General features: G+C 40.2%; 1 protein-coding gene across 2 annotated transcripts; it reads left to right on the top strand.

Moving 5' to 3' along the window:
- Positions 1 to 1370: 1370 nt before the first annotated feature.
- Positions 1371 to 17083, top strand: LOC122777292 (protein Wnt-5a-like). Of its 2 annotated transcripts, XM_044038442.1 has the most exons (6): positions 1371 to 1940; positions 2039 to 2355; positions 4627 to 4778; positions 8265 to 8512; positions 14794 to 15086; positions 16522 to 17083. In XM_044038442.1, the coding sequence occupies exons 3-6, from the start codon at positions 4639 to 4641 to the stop codon at positions 16978 to 16980; spliced, it is 1140 nt and encodes a 379-aa protein (XP_043894377.1). In that variant the 5' UTR covers positions 1371 to 1940; positions 2039 to 2355; positions 4627 to 4638; the 3' UTR covers positions 16981 to 17083. The 2 variants fall into 2 exon arrangements, with proteins under 2 accessions (XP_043894377.1, XP_043894376.1); XM_044038441.1 differs by having other exon boundaries at positions 1371 to 2355.
- Positions 17084 to 17519: the final 436 nt, after the last annotated feature.

Here is a 17519-nt window from a genome sequence, read left to right as displayed (position 1 = left end):
TCAAACGTCATAAACTGTATGAATTTGAAATGAACGTTTCCGTGGGGAAAATTCACCTTATTCACCAGTTCATGAATATAATTGTATGAAGGCTTTAAAATGTTTAAGATAAATGCAAATTCATCTTAATATCTTTATAAAACAGGACCCGTCTGAAGTTCTTATTATAAAGCTGCAAAATCACATTTTGTTATTATTTACTTTGAGGTTCTGCCTCTAAGTCCTGCTGAATGTTACAGACTGCACCTTTAAATAAACCAGGTCTGTATCACAGGATCAGAGTGAATGAATAAATGAACGTGTGTGAATAAAGTGCTGAGCCGAGAGAACTGTTTACTGTAATTTAATCCTCATTTCCTCAATCCAACGTGAAATCCTGTAACTGGAAACAACGCTGTGTAAAAAAGAGAGAGAGAGAAAAATAATCCACAGTGTCAGTGACACACAAATGATCTTGCTGCACGTTTTCACATAATCTAGCATCAAATAATCTTAATTTGTTGAGTTTTACACTTGTTTTTCTGCAGTTTTTTTATGTTTACGGCTGCTTTCTTTTATTTACTCTCCTCCTGCACTTTAATCCCACTCTAATTTAATCCTAAATGTAATGATCTGTTTAAGCTAACTAGCATCATTCAGTTTAGCAAACAGTGGTTTATAATAATCTGCTGTTTTTATGTTAAATGTTTTAATCATAATTTAATTCATGTGTTTATTTTACAACAGTTATGAAAACATAATCCCACGTTGTATTTGATTCAATTTGAGGGAAAGTCACTTCACGTTTTATCATCGTGACCAAGACGAGATTCCTGGTGTGCGTGTGTGTTTGCGTGTGTGCGCGCGCGCGCGCGTAGAGCGCTCGGGGCTGCAGTGAAGCTGCTTGTCTTGATTTGAACTGAGTGGAAACTCGATCTTCACTCAGTGAAAATCCTCTGTGCTCTGCTGTGGACGAACCAACAGCCGCCGGCGTTTATACGTTTATTTTAGGTAATAGAGACGCTTTTGTTACTGCACGCACACACACACACACACACACATGTTTGTATAGCATTCATAGTGAGGACATGTCCTACAGCCTCTTACCCGCTCACAACTAAGTGCCTGAGCCTAAGTCCAACCCTGAAAAGGCATTTGTCGGGGGTGTCGGAGTGTGAGGACCAGCCATGATGTCCTCACTTTACCAAAAATGTCCTCACTTTATCAAAGATGTCCTCACTTCCCTAAAATGTCCTCACTTCCTTAGGTAAGTTTTTTGGTCCTCACAAAGATACAAGAACAAGCGCTCTCTCTCTCTCTCTCTCTCTCTCTCTCTCTCTCTCTCTCTCTCACTCACTAACACACACACACACACACACACACACTGTGCTTCTTCACAGTTGTGGTGACTGGAGCAGCAGAAGAAGAAGAAGAAAGAAGGGGATTGGATGAGAACCGTGAAGCGCATGCGCCATGTGAAGGGGTTTTGCGCTGCGCATCCACGCTGCAGCGGCAGTTTGAGAGGAGGCGGCGACAGAAGCAGGTGAGAGAGAGAAGGAAGGAGAGAGAGAGGGAGAGAGAGAGAGAGAGAGAGGGAGAGAGAAGCAGAGTTTTCTTCTTCACACAGACGCGGAGCTGCTCCGGTTTTTCCTCCGGTTCCTCCTCCTGTTCTTCTCGCCGCCGCGTGCGCGCTCTCTAAAAACAACAAAAAGTCGCAGATTTTGGAGAAAAGTGCACTTTGCGTATTTGTGGAGGAAACTTTCCTGGAGCTCGTTCTTTCTTTTATTTTCATTTTTTGTCTTTTTTTTTTGAAACGGAGCGAGTGATTGTGAGTTTGTGCACGTGCACACTCGAGAGTTGTTGGAGTTTTTGCGCAGAATGGGAGGTAAACTGACGAGTCGTTTGTGGCGAGGATCTTCATCATCATCTTCATCAGCAGCAGCGCGTGGATGTTTGCGCAGGTAAAGAGGAAAATCCCACGCGCTATGAGCTGAGTCTGGATTTAAAAGTTGATGATTTTCTTTGTTTTTTTCTTGTTTTTTTTTTAAATGCACCTCAGCTGTGAAGTTCCGGAGCGGACTCTGGTACCTGGACTCTAATCCGGAAATTAATCCGCTTCCAATTAGACGTTAATCCATTACCTGGTTACATTTTTGGAAATCACTTCCACACACACTCACGCTGTCAGTGGACATTTGTGTGGCTCGTGGACGCAGACGGACTGGGAGCTCGTGCAGCACTTCCACAAACTCCAGGATAAAAAACAAACAAGAAAAGAGAGAAAAAGGGAAAAGGACTCGCTCGAATCCTTAATCCACTTGATCCGCTGCTGGACTGGGATTATTCTCGTCTGTGGATTACAGCGCGTGATTCCTGGTGAGTAAATGTTGCAGGTTTTTTTTTTTCCTCGGTGTCAAATCTATTTCTGCTCATTTTGATTTTCTTGACAGGCGTTCATGTGTTCATAAACCTCATCCTTTCACTCACGCGCAGATTTCTGCAAATTGGTCAAATTCTGATGAAAAAGTAATAAAATAAATAAAAACCGGGATTATTTTGTGCTGCAGCTTCTATTCAAAGCCGAGCTCCTGGCTCCCTCTCCTGGTTTTATACTCAACATTGTTCTGCTTTCACGCGCACAATAGTTCACTCATTCATCACAACACCTACTTTCTTAAAAAAACAATAATATATTACTTATTTATTCCGATGATGAAAATCAAGTCGCATTTAAATCTCAAACACACCTTTTAATTTCATTTAAATATTAATCCTGTTCATATGTTCATGAAACGTCACATTTCACAACAATAATCTTTGCAGCGAGATTAAGATTACGTTTGAGCACATGTTCAAGTCAAAAATAAATGAAAACATTCTGAGAAAAAAAATTAAATTGTAAAATAACTTCAAACTAAAATGTATAACAAACATAATCTGTGATTTTATGACTTGGATTTATTTGATTTTTTTTCTTTTGAAGAATAAAAACCTGCGCTTTATGTTTTAACTTTATTATTTTTCTTCTAATCAGGTTAATATGATGAATTATTATGAGGTCACTCACAATGACATCATTCATATGAATACATGAATTAGGTCACATCGTTGTTTTTTTTGGTGGCGTCACGCGGCGCAGGGTATTCCGCCAAAATACCGTTTAAAAAAAAATAATATTAACGTGAATTATGCGCATTATTGTTGCCGCGTAGGAAGTTTTTTTTAATATGACTAAAACAGATGAAGTGTTCTGTGCTCTGATTGGCTGAGACTCATTAAAGGTGAGTGATTCGCACCTGTAAACGCAATCAGACTGCGGGATTAAAAATCAGTCAATAAATGCATGTGCGGATTAAAGTGTGTGTGTGTGTGTGTGTGTGCGCGTGAACTTGGACTCGTCGGTAATGAGTTTTAGGCCCAAGTTTCTGACACAGGCCTGGAAAATAACGCAGCGTGACAAATTACACGCACACGCGCGCACTGGCTCGTGGGTCTCACTCGGAATTTTTCAGGCTCATTATTTAAAGTCATTTTTGGCTTCTCTTTTCTTTTTAAATCCTTGTCGTTTTCGTTTAAGACGCAAACAAAACAGCGCCATGTAATCATCATCATCATCATCGCTGACGTGTCTTAAACACACAACTATATGAAATAAATAGGCTCAAATGTGCAAAATAATAATAATTTAAATCATGTCTATAATCCGTGTTTAATCCCATAAATTACCCACCCCCTCAAAAAAAATTCCAGTTTGTAAAATCACATTAAGATGTTTGCAATTAAGTGAAATAAAAATCCGTTTGTTATTATTTCACAACCATGTTTCTCATTTAGAGAAAATGAACGGAATCCAATCTTGTCATCGCGAGTTAATGCAGACAAAAAACATGTTGAGGTTTTTCATTTTCATTTGAATTATTGGACTTTTATGTTGTTGCTGGTGACGTGAGTCACGTTTAGGCTAAAAATCCTAAAGAAAATGCAGTGACACACACACACACACACACACACACAGGAATGTGTGTACTTTAATTTGTCTATCAGTCTTGACATGATTCACACACTCGGAGCTGCTGCCAAATGACTGCTGTTACACAATGACAGCTTCAGGACACACACACACACACACTCTTCATACTTTTTGACATCTGTGTTTTGCTGAGTCATGACTCAGCTCACAATGTCACAAGAAGAAGAAGAAGAAGAAGAAGACAGGCGATTCTAACACTTATAGAACATGTTGATTTAATAAAATTTCAACTAAAATTAATAGTCTGTATGTGTGTGTGTGTGTGTAAATCAGTGGCGCGCGCACACACATTTCATGGGTCAGGGGCTCAGGTGACCAAAAAAGGCACCACCTCCATAATTATCAATTAAAATAAATAAAGAAACATTAAACAGAACTTCCTCACTTTCACGTGTTTTATATGTCAATAAGCAGTGAATGGCTGTTTCTGCTCATTATTTACACATCGAACATCATATAAGAATAATCAATGTCAGGTGTGTGAGCGCCACCTGAGGTCAGTCTGTGCATGACAGTGGTCAAAGTCAGGAGGACGCAATCAGACCAGGTGTTTGTGAGTCTGCAGCAGGAGTGTGTGTGTGACTGACATGCATCATCTCTCTCTCTCTCCCCCTCAGCTCGTCGTCAGTATGAACCTGGGTCTCTGGTCCTGTGTGCGCCGGCCGCTCTCTTGGCCTCACGGCAGCATCCTGGATTCCAGACACTGTGTCTTCGCCCTAACGCTCCTCACACTCCTCATGCAGGTGGTGGTGGAGGCCAACTCCTGGTGGTAAGATTATACACCTTCTCTCTCTCTCTCTCTCTCTCATATATGTGTATACATATATGTGTATATATATATATATATATATATGTATGTATGTATGTATATATACACAAATATATATATCCGTGTGTATATACATGTATTCCTCTTGTGTGCAGACTGGTCACGCCACAATATGAAAGTTTCTGTTTTCATCTATAAACCTCAAAAAAAGTACCGAAGTCTAATTTAAATGTATTTCAATGTGTTTTTGAGGCATTTTATGAGTTTTAGGCTCAATGACTGCTATAATTTGACATTAATTCAGTCAGAGGAATCATTTTCATGTGATAATATTGTGAAAATTGTGCATTGAACTCTTGAAATCTGTACACACTCATATAGTTGTCGCTGCTAACGCTAACCGACACGAGGTGATGTTAAATAATTGCAACAATTGTAAAAAATCTGCTTTAAACTCTTAAAATATATTTAAAAAAAGTGCACTGAAATTACAACACCTTTTTGTTTTGGCAAGAAACATAAAAGATTTTTGTCAACAAAAGTGGGCAGAGCCAAAGTTTCTGAACTTTGTATCCATTTAACAATTTAATTGCGATAGATGTTAAAATCTACTTTAAACTTGTGTTATGGCTCTTAAACGCGTGTTAAAAACTGTTGTGTTACATTTGGGTTTAAAATTGCGTTGGTTCATATCCGATATACGATATTATGAAGATAGCTATAGGTGCTAATGCTAACCGACATGAGATGATATGATATAATTGAATATCAAAATTCACAGTGATCTGAGAATCATAATTGCACTTCACAATAATATTGCAATAATTGTGCATATCTACTTTAAACTATCAAACTTGAACAAAAACGTGCTAAAATCATGATATCTTACATTTTGCCCTAGAACAAATATGTTTTTTTAATATGTTTATAACTAAAAAGGGGCGGAGCCTTCCGTTTGTATTTGTGCATCTGTGAGTTTTCTTCAAATGACAGAAAGAGACATTTTACGTGTGTGTGTGTGTGTGTGTGTGTGTGTGTGTGTGTGTGTGTGTGTGTGTGTGTGTACACATTCACTGACACAGGGGACCTCTGTGCTAATAGGGGACATTTTTTCTTTTTTTTTCCTTTAAAGTTTAAAAAATACATCTGAAGTACTATTGTGATAAAATACCTTAAAAGAAAATGTTTTATTCTGTTATTTAAAAATGAGCAGTAATAGAGGTCCTCTGTTGGCTGGTGTAAAGTCACAGTCCCCTGTTGGCCTGGTAAACGTGTGTGTGTGTGTGTGTGTGTGTGTGTGTGTCTTTTCCAGTTTCCTCTTGGAAAGCATACACAGGTGTGAATGATTTAGTCCAAGCTGAGTAGAAGTGGGTAGAAGATGTTGATTTTTTTTTTTCTTCTCCCCTTACTCACACACACACACACACACACACACACACACACACAGTTTCCTCCGTCGATCAGGTTTCACTGGGGCTAATTGTGTCTCTCTCGAGGCTCAGGATGGGCTCCTCTAATTGTCCTGTGGCTTGGAACCAGATGCTCAGTGTTTCTCGCTCTCTTTTGTGTTTCAACTGTCTCTCTCTCTCTCTCTCTCTCTCTCTCTCTCTCTCTCCCCCACTTTAAATTCATTTTCATTTCACTTCAAAAGTGAACACAGAATTCTCGCTCGGAGCCAAACTGTGCAGCTTGTTGTTGTTGTGAGGAAACATGAATAATGACAAAGAGAAAAAAGATATAAGACTTTTAATATGGAAACTTATTTTTTAAAAAGCATCACAATCCAAAAATATGTATATATATATATATTTTAATCAAAATGAAGCAGTCATTTCCCTGAGAATTATGTTTAATAAATAAGGCATGTTTTATTGAATAAATCTCAGGGAAAAGTTTCATTTCAAATTCTATTAGATATTACCCGGAACAATTGATTTATGTTATTGATTTTTAATTAATAAATTGTCCTATTCCTGTCTCCTTTCCTATTAAAGACGTTTGTGAAACACTGGCCATAATGTTACCCATGTTTGTCATATGTAACATTATGATTGTTTATTCTCTTACAGTGTAGTGCACAGAATGATTTATGTTGTGAATTTGCCATTAAATGAAGATAAACTTGTTGTAAGAGCTAATATCATTTAAAATAAATAAACCAGTGGTTTTCCTGAGATGGATGCGTAATAACTAAAACAAACTTCACAGTGAGCATGTGTTATTGAATAAAACTAAGAAACCTTTGGCAAATTTATTTTTGGCGAACCAAAAAAAAAACATTTCCCGCAAATTTCTAGGAACGACTGCTTTAAAATTGAATTCTTTCATTGAGAGACAAAACAATAGAGTTCTGGATAAAACACAGAAACATGAGTATGAAAACTAACTGTGTCACACACGCTGACATACATGCACACAATTCTTGTGAAATAGACAACCTTCTATGTCAGGGTTGATTCACTTTATGGCTAAAATCTATCTTTAGTTAAATGAGCCAGTATAAGTGAATAAAGTTTTTAGAGTAACAGTGAAATATGGAGCCAAACGCAGACGTAGTTTTTTTATTCATGAAAATCAAGGAGAAAGGAAGAGAAAAGAAAAGTCGACGCTCATCAAGTCTCTTGACTTGGGCTCATGGAGACGTCTTTCTTTAAATCAAATTGGAGATACTGTTATTTAAGTTTTATGTTTGATTTAAATGAAGTTGGAATTAATTGAACAGTCACATTTTGGACACATTCTGGACAGACCTGCACAATTTTCCCAAACTATTATTCGTTTAAGTTGTAATTAATTTACCGTCATGCAAACATGTACAGTCGTCACAGTTTATATTGTGATCTTTAAAAAGTTTAAATAATAAAAAAAAAAAGCAGCTAAAGACATTTTCACAATAGGAATATTTAGTGTTTTGTTGCTCAATAAAAAGGTTAAAATTTACTAGACGTTAGGAATGTTTCAGCTATTCTTGAGTCCGCGGTTTTGTTTTTTTTGGTTCACGATGCTTTCATCAATGCAGAGGAAACGGAGAAAGAACTTACGGAGTTGTTGAAAATGTCAGGAAGCAGCAAACGGGAGTTGTGATTTGCTGACTCAGCACCGAGTGTCACAGGTTAACACTTTAAAAACGTTCCTCATTTTGACTTCAAATCTTCTTTATTTCCCTCTAACCCTTTTCCTATTCTTCTTCTTCTTCTTCTTCTTCTTCTTCTCTGCTTTATTGTACGATCTTGGCGCGAGATATCACATTTCCAGTCTAGTGTCAATAAAAACTTAAAGTGTGCAGAGTTTCACTCCAATCCAGAAACTAACTGCTTCCCATTTCGACGATTAACGTGCACGAGAAACACACACGGAGAGAAAGCAGTCAAGTGAAATCAGCTGTCGAGTGGGAATTTAGCCTGAAAACCCTGGAGTTAAAACAAGTGTGTGTGTGTGTGTGTGTGTGTGTGTGTGTGTGTGTGTGTGTGTGTGTGACTCGTCCAGGTCTTTGGCCATGAACCCTTTACTGATCCCCGAGGCGTACATCATCGGCGCTCAGCCTTTGTGCAGCCAGCTGGTGGGTCTGTCGCAGGGCCAGAAGAAGCTGTGCCAGCTCTACCAGGACCACATGCAGTACATCGGTGAAGGCGCCAAGACGGGCATCCGAGAGTGCCAGTACCAGTTCAGACACCGGCGCTGGAACTGCAGCACGGTCGACAACTCCTCTGTGTTTGGACGCGTCATGCAGATAGGTAAAAAAAAAAAAACAACTCACATCTGAGACTCATAAAAGTTTATGTTATCAGTGACTTGTCTGCTCCATAAAAACCCAATTCACTTTGGAAGTGGGTCAAATGGACCTGATTTTTTTTTGGTTTTGGGGCAGAAATTGAAAAAAAATCATTGAAGATAAGAGATTTTTTAATTGTTTAAAATACACCATTTTTATTAGTTGTTTATTATTTCACTTTTATTAGTCAGAGTACCTATGAAGTACTATTACTGTGTACATTTGGAGTAATCAATGGTCAAATTTCACTTTTCACAACAAAATTGAAGTAAATGGTCCCTATTTGAAGAAATATAAAATCCATCATTTGTATTAGTTTCTGATTTTCATTGGACTCAATACTTATTGTACTTGCACAATTAGTATGAAGTACTTTTACTGGATACGTCAAATTTCACTTTTCACAACAAAAATTAGGTTAATCGTCCATTTTTTAAGTGGTATAAAATTCATAATTTATATTAGTAGTTTATGATTTCAGTTTTATTAGACAAATACCTTTGATAGTTTATGCACAAGTAGTATGAAGTACTGTTATTTAATACTTTTGGAGTAATCAAGGGTCAAAGTTCACTTTTAGCAACATAAATGTAATATTTGTCTATATTTGAAGAGGTATAAAATCTCTTCAGTAGTTTATGATTTCAGTTTTATTGGATTTAATACTTATTGTACTTCCTACATGAAGTACTTTCACTGCATACTTTTGGAGGGGTCACATTTCATGTACATCTTACAAAATGCACAATTTAGAGAAAAAAACTGGATTCTTGGATTTGTTACCTCTGTAAGATCTTGTTAGGACCAGCAGTCCTCATGGAGCCCAAAACCTGGTCCTAATGAAGCAGGACCTCATTTCTGTGGCACTGGTTACGTTGAGGACAGTTGAATTGTGGCTAGGGTTAGAGATGAGGCTTTCTTTACCCCGTCCTTATGAAAGGGGGTCAGAGCACTGTGTCCTCAGAAGAATAGCTATGTAAACATGTGTGTGTGTGTGTGTGTGTGTGTGTGTGTGTGTGTGTGTGTGTGTGTGTGTGTGTCAGGAATAGTTGGTGGGTGAGGTTGCTGGATAAATCACATGTGGCTTTGGCTCAATACAGCAGCTCCCAACATGGAGCAGGAGGGAGGCAGAGAATCTCTTTCTCCTCTGATGAATGGGACACAATCTCACACACACACACGTACAGTACACACAGTACACTGTACAGTACACACACACACACACACACGTACAGTACACACACACGTACAGTGCGTCATGTGACTACAGTCAGAGTTAGTTATCAGCTTGTCATAGAATACTGTGTATGTGTAACTGTGTGTACTTGTATTTGTTACCTCTTCAGGAACAAAAATGTACCTTGTCAGGACCAGTAGTCCTCATAGAGATCAAAACCTGGTCCTAATGAGGCAGAACCTCATTTCTGAGGAACTGGTCAGGTTTGGGGCCAAGATTTGAGTTGTGGTAAGGTTTAACTGGTCATGGTTAAGGTTAAGGTTAGGATAAATCCTTTTTTAAGGGAGTCATTTAAATGATCGCTGCACAAGCCTTTGTGTGTGTGCTTGTATTGATGTCTTTTTGAGGACATGTTGACCATGTGGGGACATTTTTGTTTGGGTTTTATTTTCACTCCTGGATTAGATCATTTGCTCTGGTTTGTTTAAATTTGTCTTGGATTTTTGCCGTAACCTCTGCGTTTCAACGTAAAGGTGGTTTACGTCATTTCTCGACCGTAACTCTCCGACTGAAGTTTGTAGTCAAAGTGATGAAAATCATCTTCAGGAACAATGATGTGACACGTCTTTAAAGGTTCATTTCACGTTGAATGTGTTGAAAAACCATCCCACCCAGTCGCGTTGTATACAGAAGGTTTATTTTTGTGTTCCTGCTCCTTCTCGAATGAAATTAATGGAATAGTAATGGAATAATTGCTGAGTGGAATTTCATTTTCTGCTGCTCAGAGTTTTAAAAATAGCTGTTTTTATTACACTCAGCAGCGACTCGTCTGTCCAGGAATAATATTCCAGTTACTGTGGTTAATCCACGTAATTTGCTGTCAAATGTTTTTCTTCATGGTGACACTTTTTTTTTTTTTTGGTGGAAACGATCACACTGAGTTTTTTTTTCCTTCAGTTGATGAAATAATTGAATGTGTCATTTTTTGTGTCTGTTTTCACACAGTTTTCTGTCACTCTGTGTTATTTTCACTCTCTTTCACGAGATCTTTCTCATCTCAAGTCTCTGTGCAAATATTATAGAGAGCAGAGAAACAGTAGGGGTCAATGGAGAGGAAAAAAAACCCTCACTTTTAACAGAAGAAGAAGAAATCTGTGACAGAAACAGACTCGGACATGTGCCACATCTGCCTAGACAGGTTGTGGTGAAAGGAAAAAGGAAGTGGGGGAGGGGTAGAGACAGAAGAGGGAGCTCAGGAGCAGAAGTAGAACAGTTTAAATTATAGGTCCCGATATTTACTCGTGCTTTTTATGTTTACCTCTATACACCGGTTTCATGGGCGTGGCTTTTTCTGTAAGTGTGTGTTTGCAGCTTCCTTTTTTGATGAATCTCAGGTCAGGATTTGTCATGTTTATGTAAGATGGTAAAGTTCTTTAAACATTTGGTGACATTTTAATCCACGTCTAGGTTTTGATGCGTGGACCTCAGAGAGAGTAGCGATGAGCTCAGTGGCAGTGATAGGATCTGATTAATAAACAACAAAGTTAAAAGCTCACAACACTTAAGGCCATCAGGAAATTCTGATTCCTCAAAACTTTAGCGTTGCCAAAAATGGCAATTATTTCTTTTTCCCCCAGCTTACACAAGTCTGTACACACAGAACTCACCATTCTAGAGATTCTATCAGTAATTAAAAACATTAAAATGACGACTTCAGTCGCTGGAGAGAACAAGTAATGAAAGATTTGGAGAAACAGTTTGTTCTTGTGCGGAGCGAATGATATAACGCCACCCAGAGGGCGTCACAGTGAATTCACTGGAAAGAACAAATACACAAAAGAACAAAATAAATTTGTTGAATTACGAAATCCAATGAAGAAGTAAATAAAAAAGAAGTTGTGGTGCAGTTTAAAGAAACCTGGGTTTGGAGTGAAACGAAGTGATGGCTGCAGCAGATCTGCAGAGTTCTGTTCCAGAAACTAAACGCCGCTTCTCCGTATTCAGTTCAGACTTTGGGGACAGAAAGTGGACATGTCCCAGACGACCTGTGGGGTCTGGACGCTTCCGAACCACAGCAGCAGATCACAAATGTGTTTTGGCCCTGAAACTCTGAACAGCTTAATAAACCACCGGCAGTATTTCAAAAGTCTTTTCTTCCACGACCACAAAACCACTGCTGCACATATTCTTCTCTTATTGTCTCCTTTTGTGAATTCTTCCTAATTTAATTTGCTTTAATCTTTACAGATCTTGTCTTTTTAAAGCTTTAGTTCTATTTTATCTTTTTGTACACTGTAAAAAATAGATGGGATATTTTTTACATCTTTCTTTTCCTAATTTTACAGATCATTAATTTTACCAGCCATCTTTAAGAATTTTAGCTGAGTCATTTTTAGCACGTTGGCAGAATTTTCTTTTATGCTAACATTAGCATAGGGTACGTCCTGCGATAAAACTGCAAACAAGACTTCATATCTTTTCCTTCATCCAATTTTGTAGTGATTTTAAGCGCTAATAAAGTTTTATTAAATGAATTAAAAAGTTGTAAAAACTACGTTTTGCTAAAGACTTTAATGCTTAATGGCTATGCTAACATGCTAATCATGTGGCATCATTGGCTAATTCCTTTATACTGCCATCTGTTGTAGAGATGATGAACATCAGTGCAGCAATACTTAGTTTCTTTACATTACACTGATCTGCACTTGTTTATCATCAAGGCTTTTATTTTGAAAGACACTTGCCCACTTCTGGGTCACATGTTGTTTGAAAGGCGTTTTCTTTCCCAGTTTTCCAATTAAAGAGAATTACAAAATATGTATGATGTTACATTAAGGTATAATTAGATTATTTCTGTCTGTTTTTAGATTGAACAAAACAAAGACTTTTTCACTTTAGTCGTGAAGTTTGATGAAATATAGCCATGAATATTGTGATATCATTTTAAGCTTGTGTTAGATTTTTATCGCCCTCTCCCGATCATTTTGGCCCCAGGTCGTTTGAGGCGAGACGGTGAACGTCCGCGTCGTACGTTCTCACTGATTGTGATCGGACCCAAAGCAGAGACATTTGACCCAAGAGTGAATGCTGATTTTAAAAGAAAGGTTTAAACCCAGGATTTGACGGGTTTTTTGTGTCCGGCACCAAAACACTAAAGCAAATTCCTTGTATGTTAAAAGCTACTTGACTATAAGAGAGACTCGTGTCCTCCTCCTCCTCCTCTGGCTGAGGACACGCCTCCTGCTGCTCATTGACCTTCTCCCCTGTCTGGTTTTGGCAGAAGCTTTAGGCTGTAGGTAGAGGAGGAGAAGACAGGGGGACATCTGTCTCTTTGTCTGTCTGTCCTATCGTCCAAGTCTCCTCCTGCTAGTTGTTGTAGAATCTCGATGAATAAATCAAGCTCGCCTCCTGCCAGCACCTGGGCTTCTCTTCTCAGACTTTGACCTCTTCATTCTTCTCCACCATCGTCGTCCTTTCTCCTCCTCCTCCTCCTCCTCCTCCTCAGATGTCTTTAACGTATCTCCTTGGTCATCGTGTCTTTCTGCTCTCGCGTTCTCCTCCGTCCATGTGTTCTTTCCATCAGGGCGTCGCCTGTGAAGGTTCAGCCCAGCAGGTACACAAGCTGTGCATTTTTATTTTGTCTTCAGTGTCAGCGCTGAGACTCAAAGTTTCCTTTTTCCTCTGCTTATCTCCTCATCTTGGTTTTCCTCCTGTGGACTGCGGCTTTTTACGAAGCCATTTTCTTGAATTTTCTTGTGAAAATCCCGACCTCTCGTGTCTGTAGAGGAAACGCGTGGAGGAGAAACAGTGGGAGTCGACCAGACTCTCTTGTCCTGTCAGTTAAAGCACAAACATCATTGTCAGTTTCAATTTGGGTGAAAGTGCAAGAGGCTTGTCAGGAGGCATCTCCGTCACTGGAGGGCGCTGTCTTCTCTCTGGCCGAAGCCCAACATCAGCAAACCAGAGTCCAGTGTTGAGAACGCTGGTGATGAGGAGCCTGCAGCGTTTGGCACGGGGTGTGGGCCGAACGCTGTCACATGACATCACAGCGCCGCGCCGTGCGTCCATAAACAGAGCGTTTTCAAATAAATACACAAAATGAAGGAGCAGATGATGAAATGGCAGCGGTTCTGGTTTTTGGACTCTGGTTCTCAGGGTTATGAAGATGAATCAATTTATATGTATATTTATCTATTTTATTTTTAACCTTAAATGTGACGATCTTCTGCTATTTTTGCTTCTCTAAAATTAGTTAAAATAAATGCAAAACATTATGGAGAAATTTGTTAATTATGCAAATAGTTGTTGTTCAATCAGGCTGAACAATGAATCATTTTCAAATGGAAATCACACTTTGAAAGAACGCAGTTAGAAAATCATCGAGCGTTCAGTTTAGTTGTCAATAAATGTTTGATTTGAATCCATCACAATAACGAAGACATCATGATATTCTCTAAAAATGAGGCTAACTTGATTTTCTTTTAAGGTCAATGTCAGAATTTGCTCATTTTGTCTTAAAAATGAATCTTGAATGTTGATTGTGAAACAAAATCACAGAATTAACGTAGAATGAACACACTTCACATTTCTTTTTCTTCTTTTCTAAACTTTGTGTAATTTCTTTTAAATGGCAATCATCACTGTTATTTAAAAGGGATAAAACTGGATAATAAAAATATCCTCCAAGTCAAAATTATGAGATAAAAAGTAAAAAAAACCTAAATTTCAACTTTTTATCTCATTATTTCGACTTTGAGGACATTTTTATTATAATGGTTAAGTTTTACTTCCATAATTATTTACCTTTTTCTTGGTATTTTTTTTTAAAATGAGATGAATTATTATTGATTTTTTGTGCTTTTTATCTGAACAATCCTGAGAAAAAGTCAGAATTTTAAGATTAAAACTCAGATTTTATTTTTCAGTATTGTAGCTTTTTATTTCTTTTCTTTTCATTTCGTTACACAAAAGTATTCACACGTGAACCCTGAATGAAAAACTTAAAAATAAGTGAGTGAGTTTTGATAGTGAATTTCACGCGATCTTCTGTCCTTCTGCGTCCACAGGAAGTCGGGAAACGGCGTTCACGTACGCCATCAGCGCCGCGGGGGTGGTGAACGCAGTGAGCCGCGCCTGCAGAGAGGGGGAGCTCTCCAGCTGCGGGTGCAGCCGGGCGGCTCGCCCCAAAGATCTGCCCCGGGACTGGCTGTGGGGCGGCTGCGGGGACAACCTCAACTACGGATACAGGTTCTCCAAAGAGTTCGTGGACGCGCGCGAGAGGGAGAAGAGCTACCCGAAGGGCACGTACGAGAGCGCGCGGCAGCAGATGAATCTCCACAACAACGAGGCCGGCAGGAGGGTAAGAGCGAGCGAGCGAGGGTGGGCGGGATTACGTGCACAAACACACTCGCAGCACATGTGGAGCGACACCGAGCTGAGATAATCCAGGTCAGGGAGATGATCTCCGCTGATCATCTGTGTAACAGCTCCGTCTGAGCCTTTGATCTGTGGGCAGATGAAGGAGACGGTGGAGGCAGCTCTGGGCTTTGCTTCTCCTCTCCAAACATCTTGAAACCACCTCAAAGGAAACGCTAACATATCTGTTGCCAGATTAAAGGAGGACAAACGAGTGGACAACGCGTTATTGAGGACATGGACAGGATCGCGTTGTCATGAGATCATGAGAAGAATAAACGGCAGATATTGTTTCTGCGATGATGAAGAAAATCTGTAGCTCCGCGTTGATTTCGGATCCTTCAGATTGTCCAGATCTTCACTTTTGTCTGTTTTTTTTCTTGAGGTCAAAGGTTAAATTGCTCCAGAAATATATACAATCGACGTCGTCTTCCAGTTGCAAAATGTAGCCCACCTTTTTTGCCTGTAGATTTATGGTTTGACCAGCGCTGTGACAACCAGAGGCGTCACCTGACCACCAGGCTCCTATTGTACCTGTCATCTGTCAATCACCGTCAATAATCGGGACCATGTGCAGCAGGGGCAACAACAGCTGTCCCACTTTTTATTTAAAGGAAAACAGAAGCTGTTTCTTATTGAAGACACTTTACCTGAATCCACATGGTTGTTTCTGTGAAAGTGTAACTCAAACTCAAACCCGTCTTCTGATGCTAACTCCGCCGTGTGTCCAACACGTCTGAGGAGACTTGGAGCCCAGTTAAAGGATTTATATACCTTTTAAGTATCAGATCTTAAAATGTAAGGACATTCTCACAGAATTGTCTGCTGTGGATTTTGGCCCCGCCCCCTCTGAGTGCAGGTGCTTGTGTCGCCGCCATGTTTCTACATTCTCGGTCGGCACTAAATGACTGAATATTCCAGTTCATTTTCCCACACGCTTTGATTTGTCCTCAATCCCAGAATCTATGGGCTTCAGTGTTGGGTGAGCGGCTGCATGTGTCGACGGTGGCTGTGCAGGGCCAAAAACTACATTAGGCGTTGGACTCGGTGTAGACCAGGTCCAGTGAAGAACCCGAGACACGAGAATGGAGTTGCAGTTGAGAGACGGCATCTAAGTTTAGGCTAACTTCTGAACCTTTGTAGATGAGCGAGAACCTTCACATGTCCACGGTGATGGGGATTGACGAACACAGATATGGAAAACACAGATTATGCACACACACACACACACACACACAGGATCTGAAAATCGCAAATTATGACCGATAAATTATTACATCAGCCAAATAAAATGGCATAAAACAAGTGATGATGGAATGTTGGTCAAAGTTCTGCGTCTGTTTAACGTCTGGTGTCGTCTCTCTCCTCTCTGCTTCCAGACGGTGTCAGATCTCGCCCACGTGTCGTGCAAGTGCCACGGCGTCTCCGGCTCCTGCAGCCTGAAGACCTGCTGGCTGCAGCTGGCCGACTTCCGTAAGGTGGGCGACGCGCTCAAGGAGAAGTACGACAGCGCCGCGTCCATGAAGCTCAACTCGCGCGGCAAGATGGTGCAGATGCACAACAAGTTCAACGCTCCCACGAGCCACGACCTGGTCTACACTGAGTCCAGTCCGGACTACTGCCTGCAGAACCAGAGCACGGGCTCGCTGGGCACGGTGGGCCGCCTCTGCAACAAGACGTCAGAAGGCATGGATGGGTGCGAGCTGATGTGCTGCGGCCGCGGCTACGACCAGTACAAGGCGCAGATAGTCGAGCGCTGCCACTGCAAGTTCCACTGGTGCTGCTACGTCAAGTGCAAGCGCTGCACCAAAATCGTGGACCAGTTTGTCTGCAAGTGAGGAGCCGGCGTGTGCCCGTGTGTGTGCTCGCAGACGTGTGTGTGCTCGCAGACGTGTGTGCTCGCAGACGCGTGTGCCCGCGCGTGTGCTCGCAGACGCGTGTGCCCGCGCGTGTGCTCGCAGACGCGTGTGCCCGCGTGTGTGCTCGCAGACGCGTGTGCTCGCAGACTCGTGTGCTCATGCGTGTGCCCGCAGACGCGTGTGAGAGAATGGAAGAAAGAAACTATATAAATTATATTTATAGAGTTAAACAATTATGCCTTTGTGAAAAGACTGACTCTTTTTTTTTTTCAAAAAAAAAAAATCCTATGTCTTCAGAAACTGAGAGTATCGTGAAATATTTATTTTGAGATTGTTCTGTTTTATTTTGGCCCAGTCATCACCAGCTGATTTTTAATCCCTGCAAGTGCCTAAAAAATGTCTGGAAATGTTTCCACTTCATTTCATCCAAAAAAAACACTTTTCTTGTCAAACGGCTCACACTGATTCCATTTCTAACAAGAGTTCCGTGCAGAGAGGAGATCACTCGTCATGTGTGG

Source organism: Solea senegalensis, linkage group LG11 (assembly GCF_019176455.1).
Source record: "Solea senegalensis isolate Sse05_10M linkage group LG11, IFAPA_SoseM_1, whole genome shotgun sequence".
Taxonomy (NCBI): domain Eukaryota; kingdom Metazoa; phylum Chordata; class Actinopteri; order Pleuronectiformes; family Soleidae; genus Solea; species Solea senegalensis.
The sequence above is the reverse complement of the archived record's forward strand: the minus strand, read 5'-3'. Positions and strand labels throughout refer to the sequence as shown.

What these genes read in the sequence shown, in the direction of transcription:
- LOC122777292 (XM_044038442.1), top strand. Translation starts at nt 4,639, where the DNA reads ATGAACCTGGGTCTCTGGTCCTGTGTGCGCCGGCCGCTCTCTTGGCCT. An exon ending in TGGACGCGTCATGCAGATAG is followed by an intron (nt 8,513 to 14,793) that starts GTAAAAAAAAAA and finishes CTGCGTCCACAG; the next exon opens with GAAGTCGGGAAACGGCGTTC. An exon ending in ACAACGAGGCCGGCAGGAGG is followed by an intron (nt 15,087 to 16,521) that starts GTAAGAGCGAGC and finishes CTCTGCTTCCAG; the next exon opens with ACGGTGTCAGATCTCGCCCA.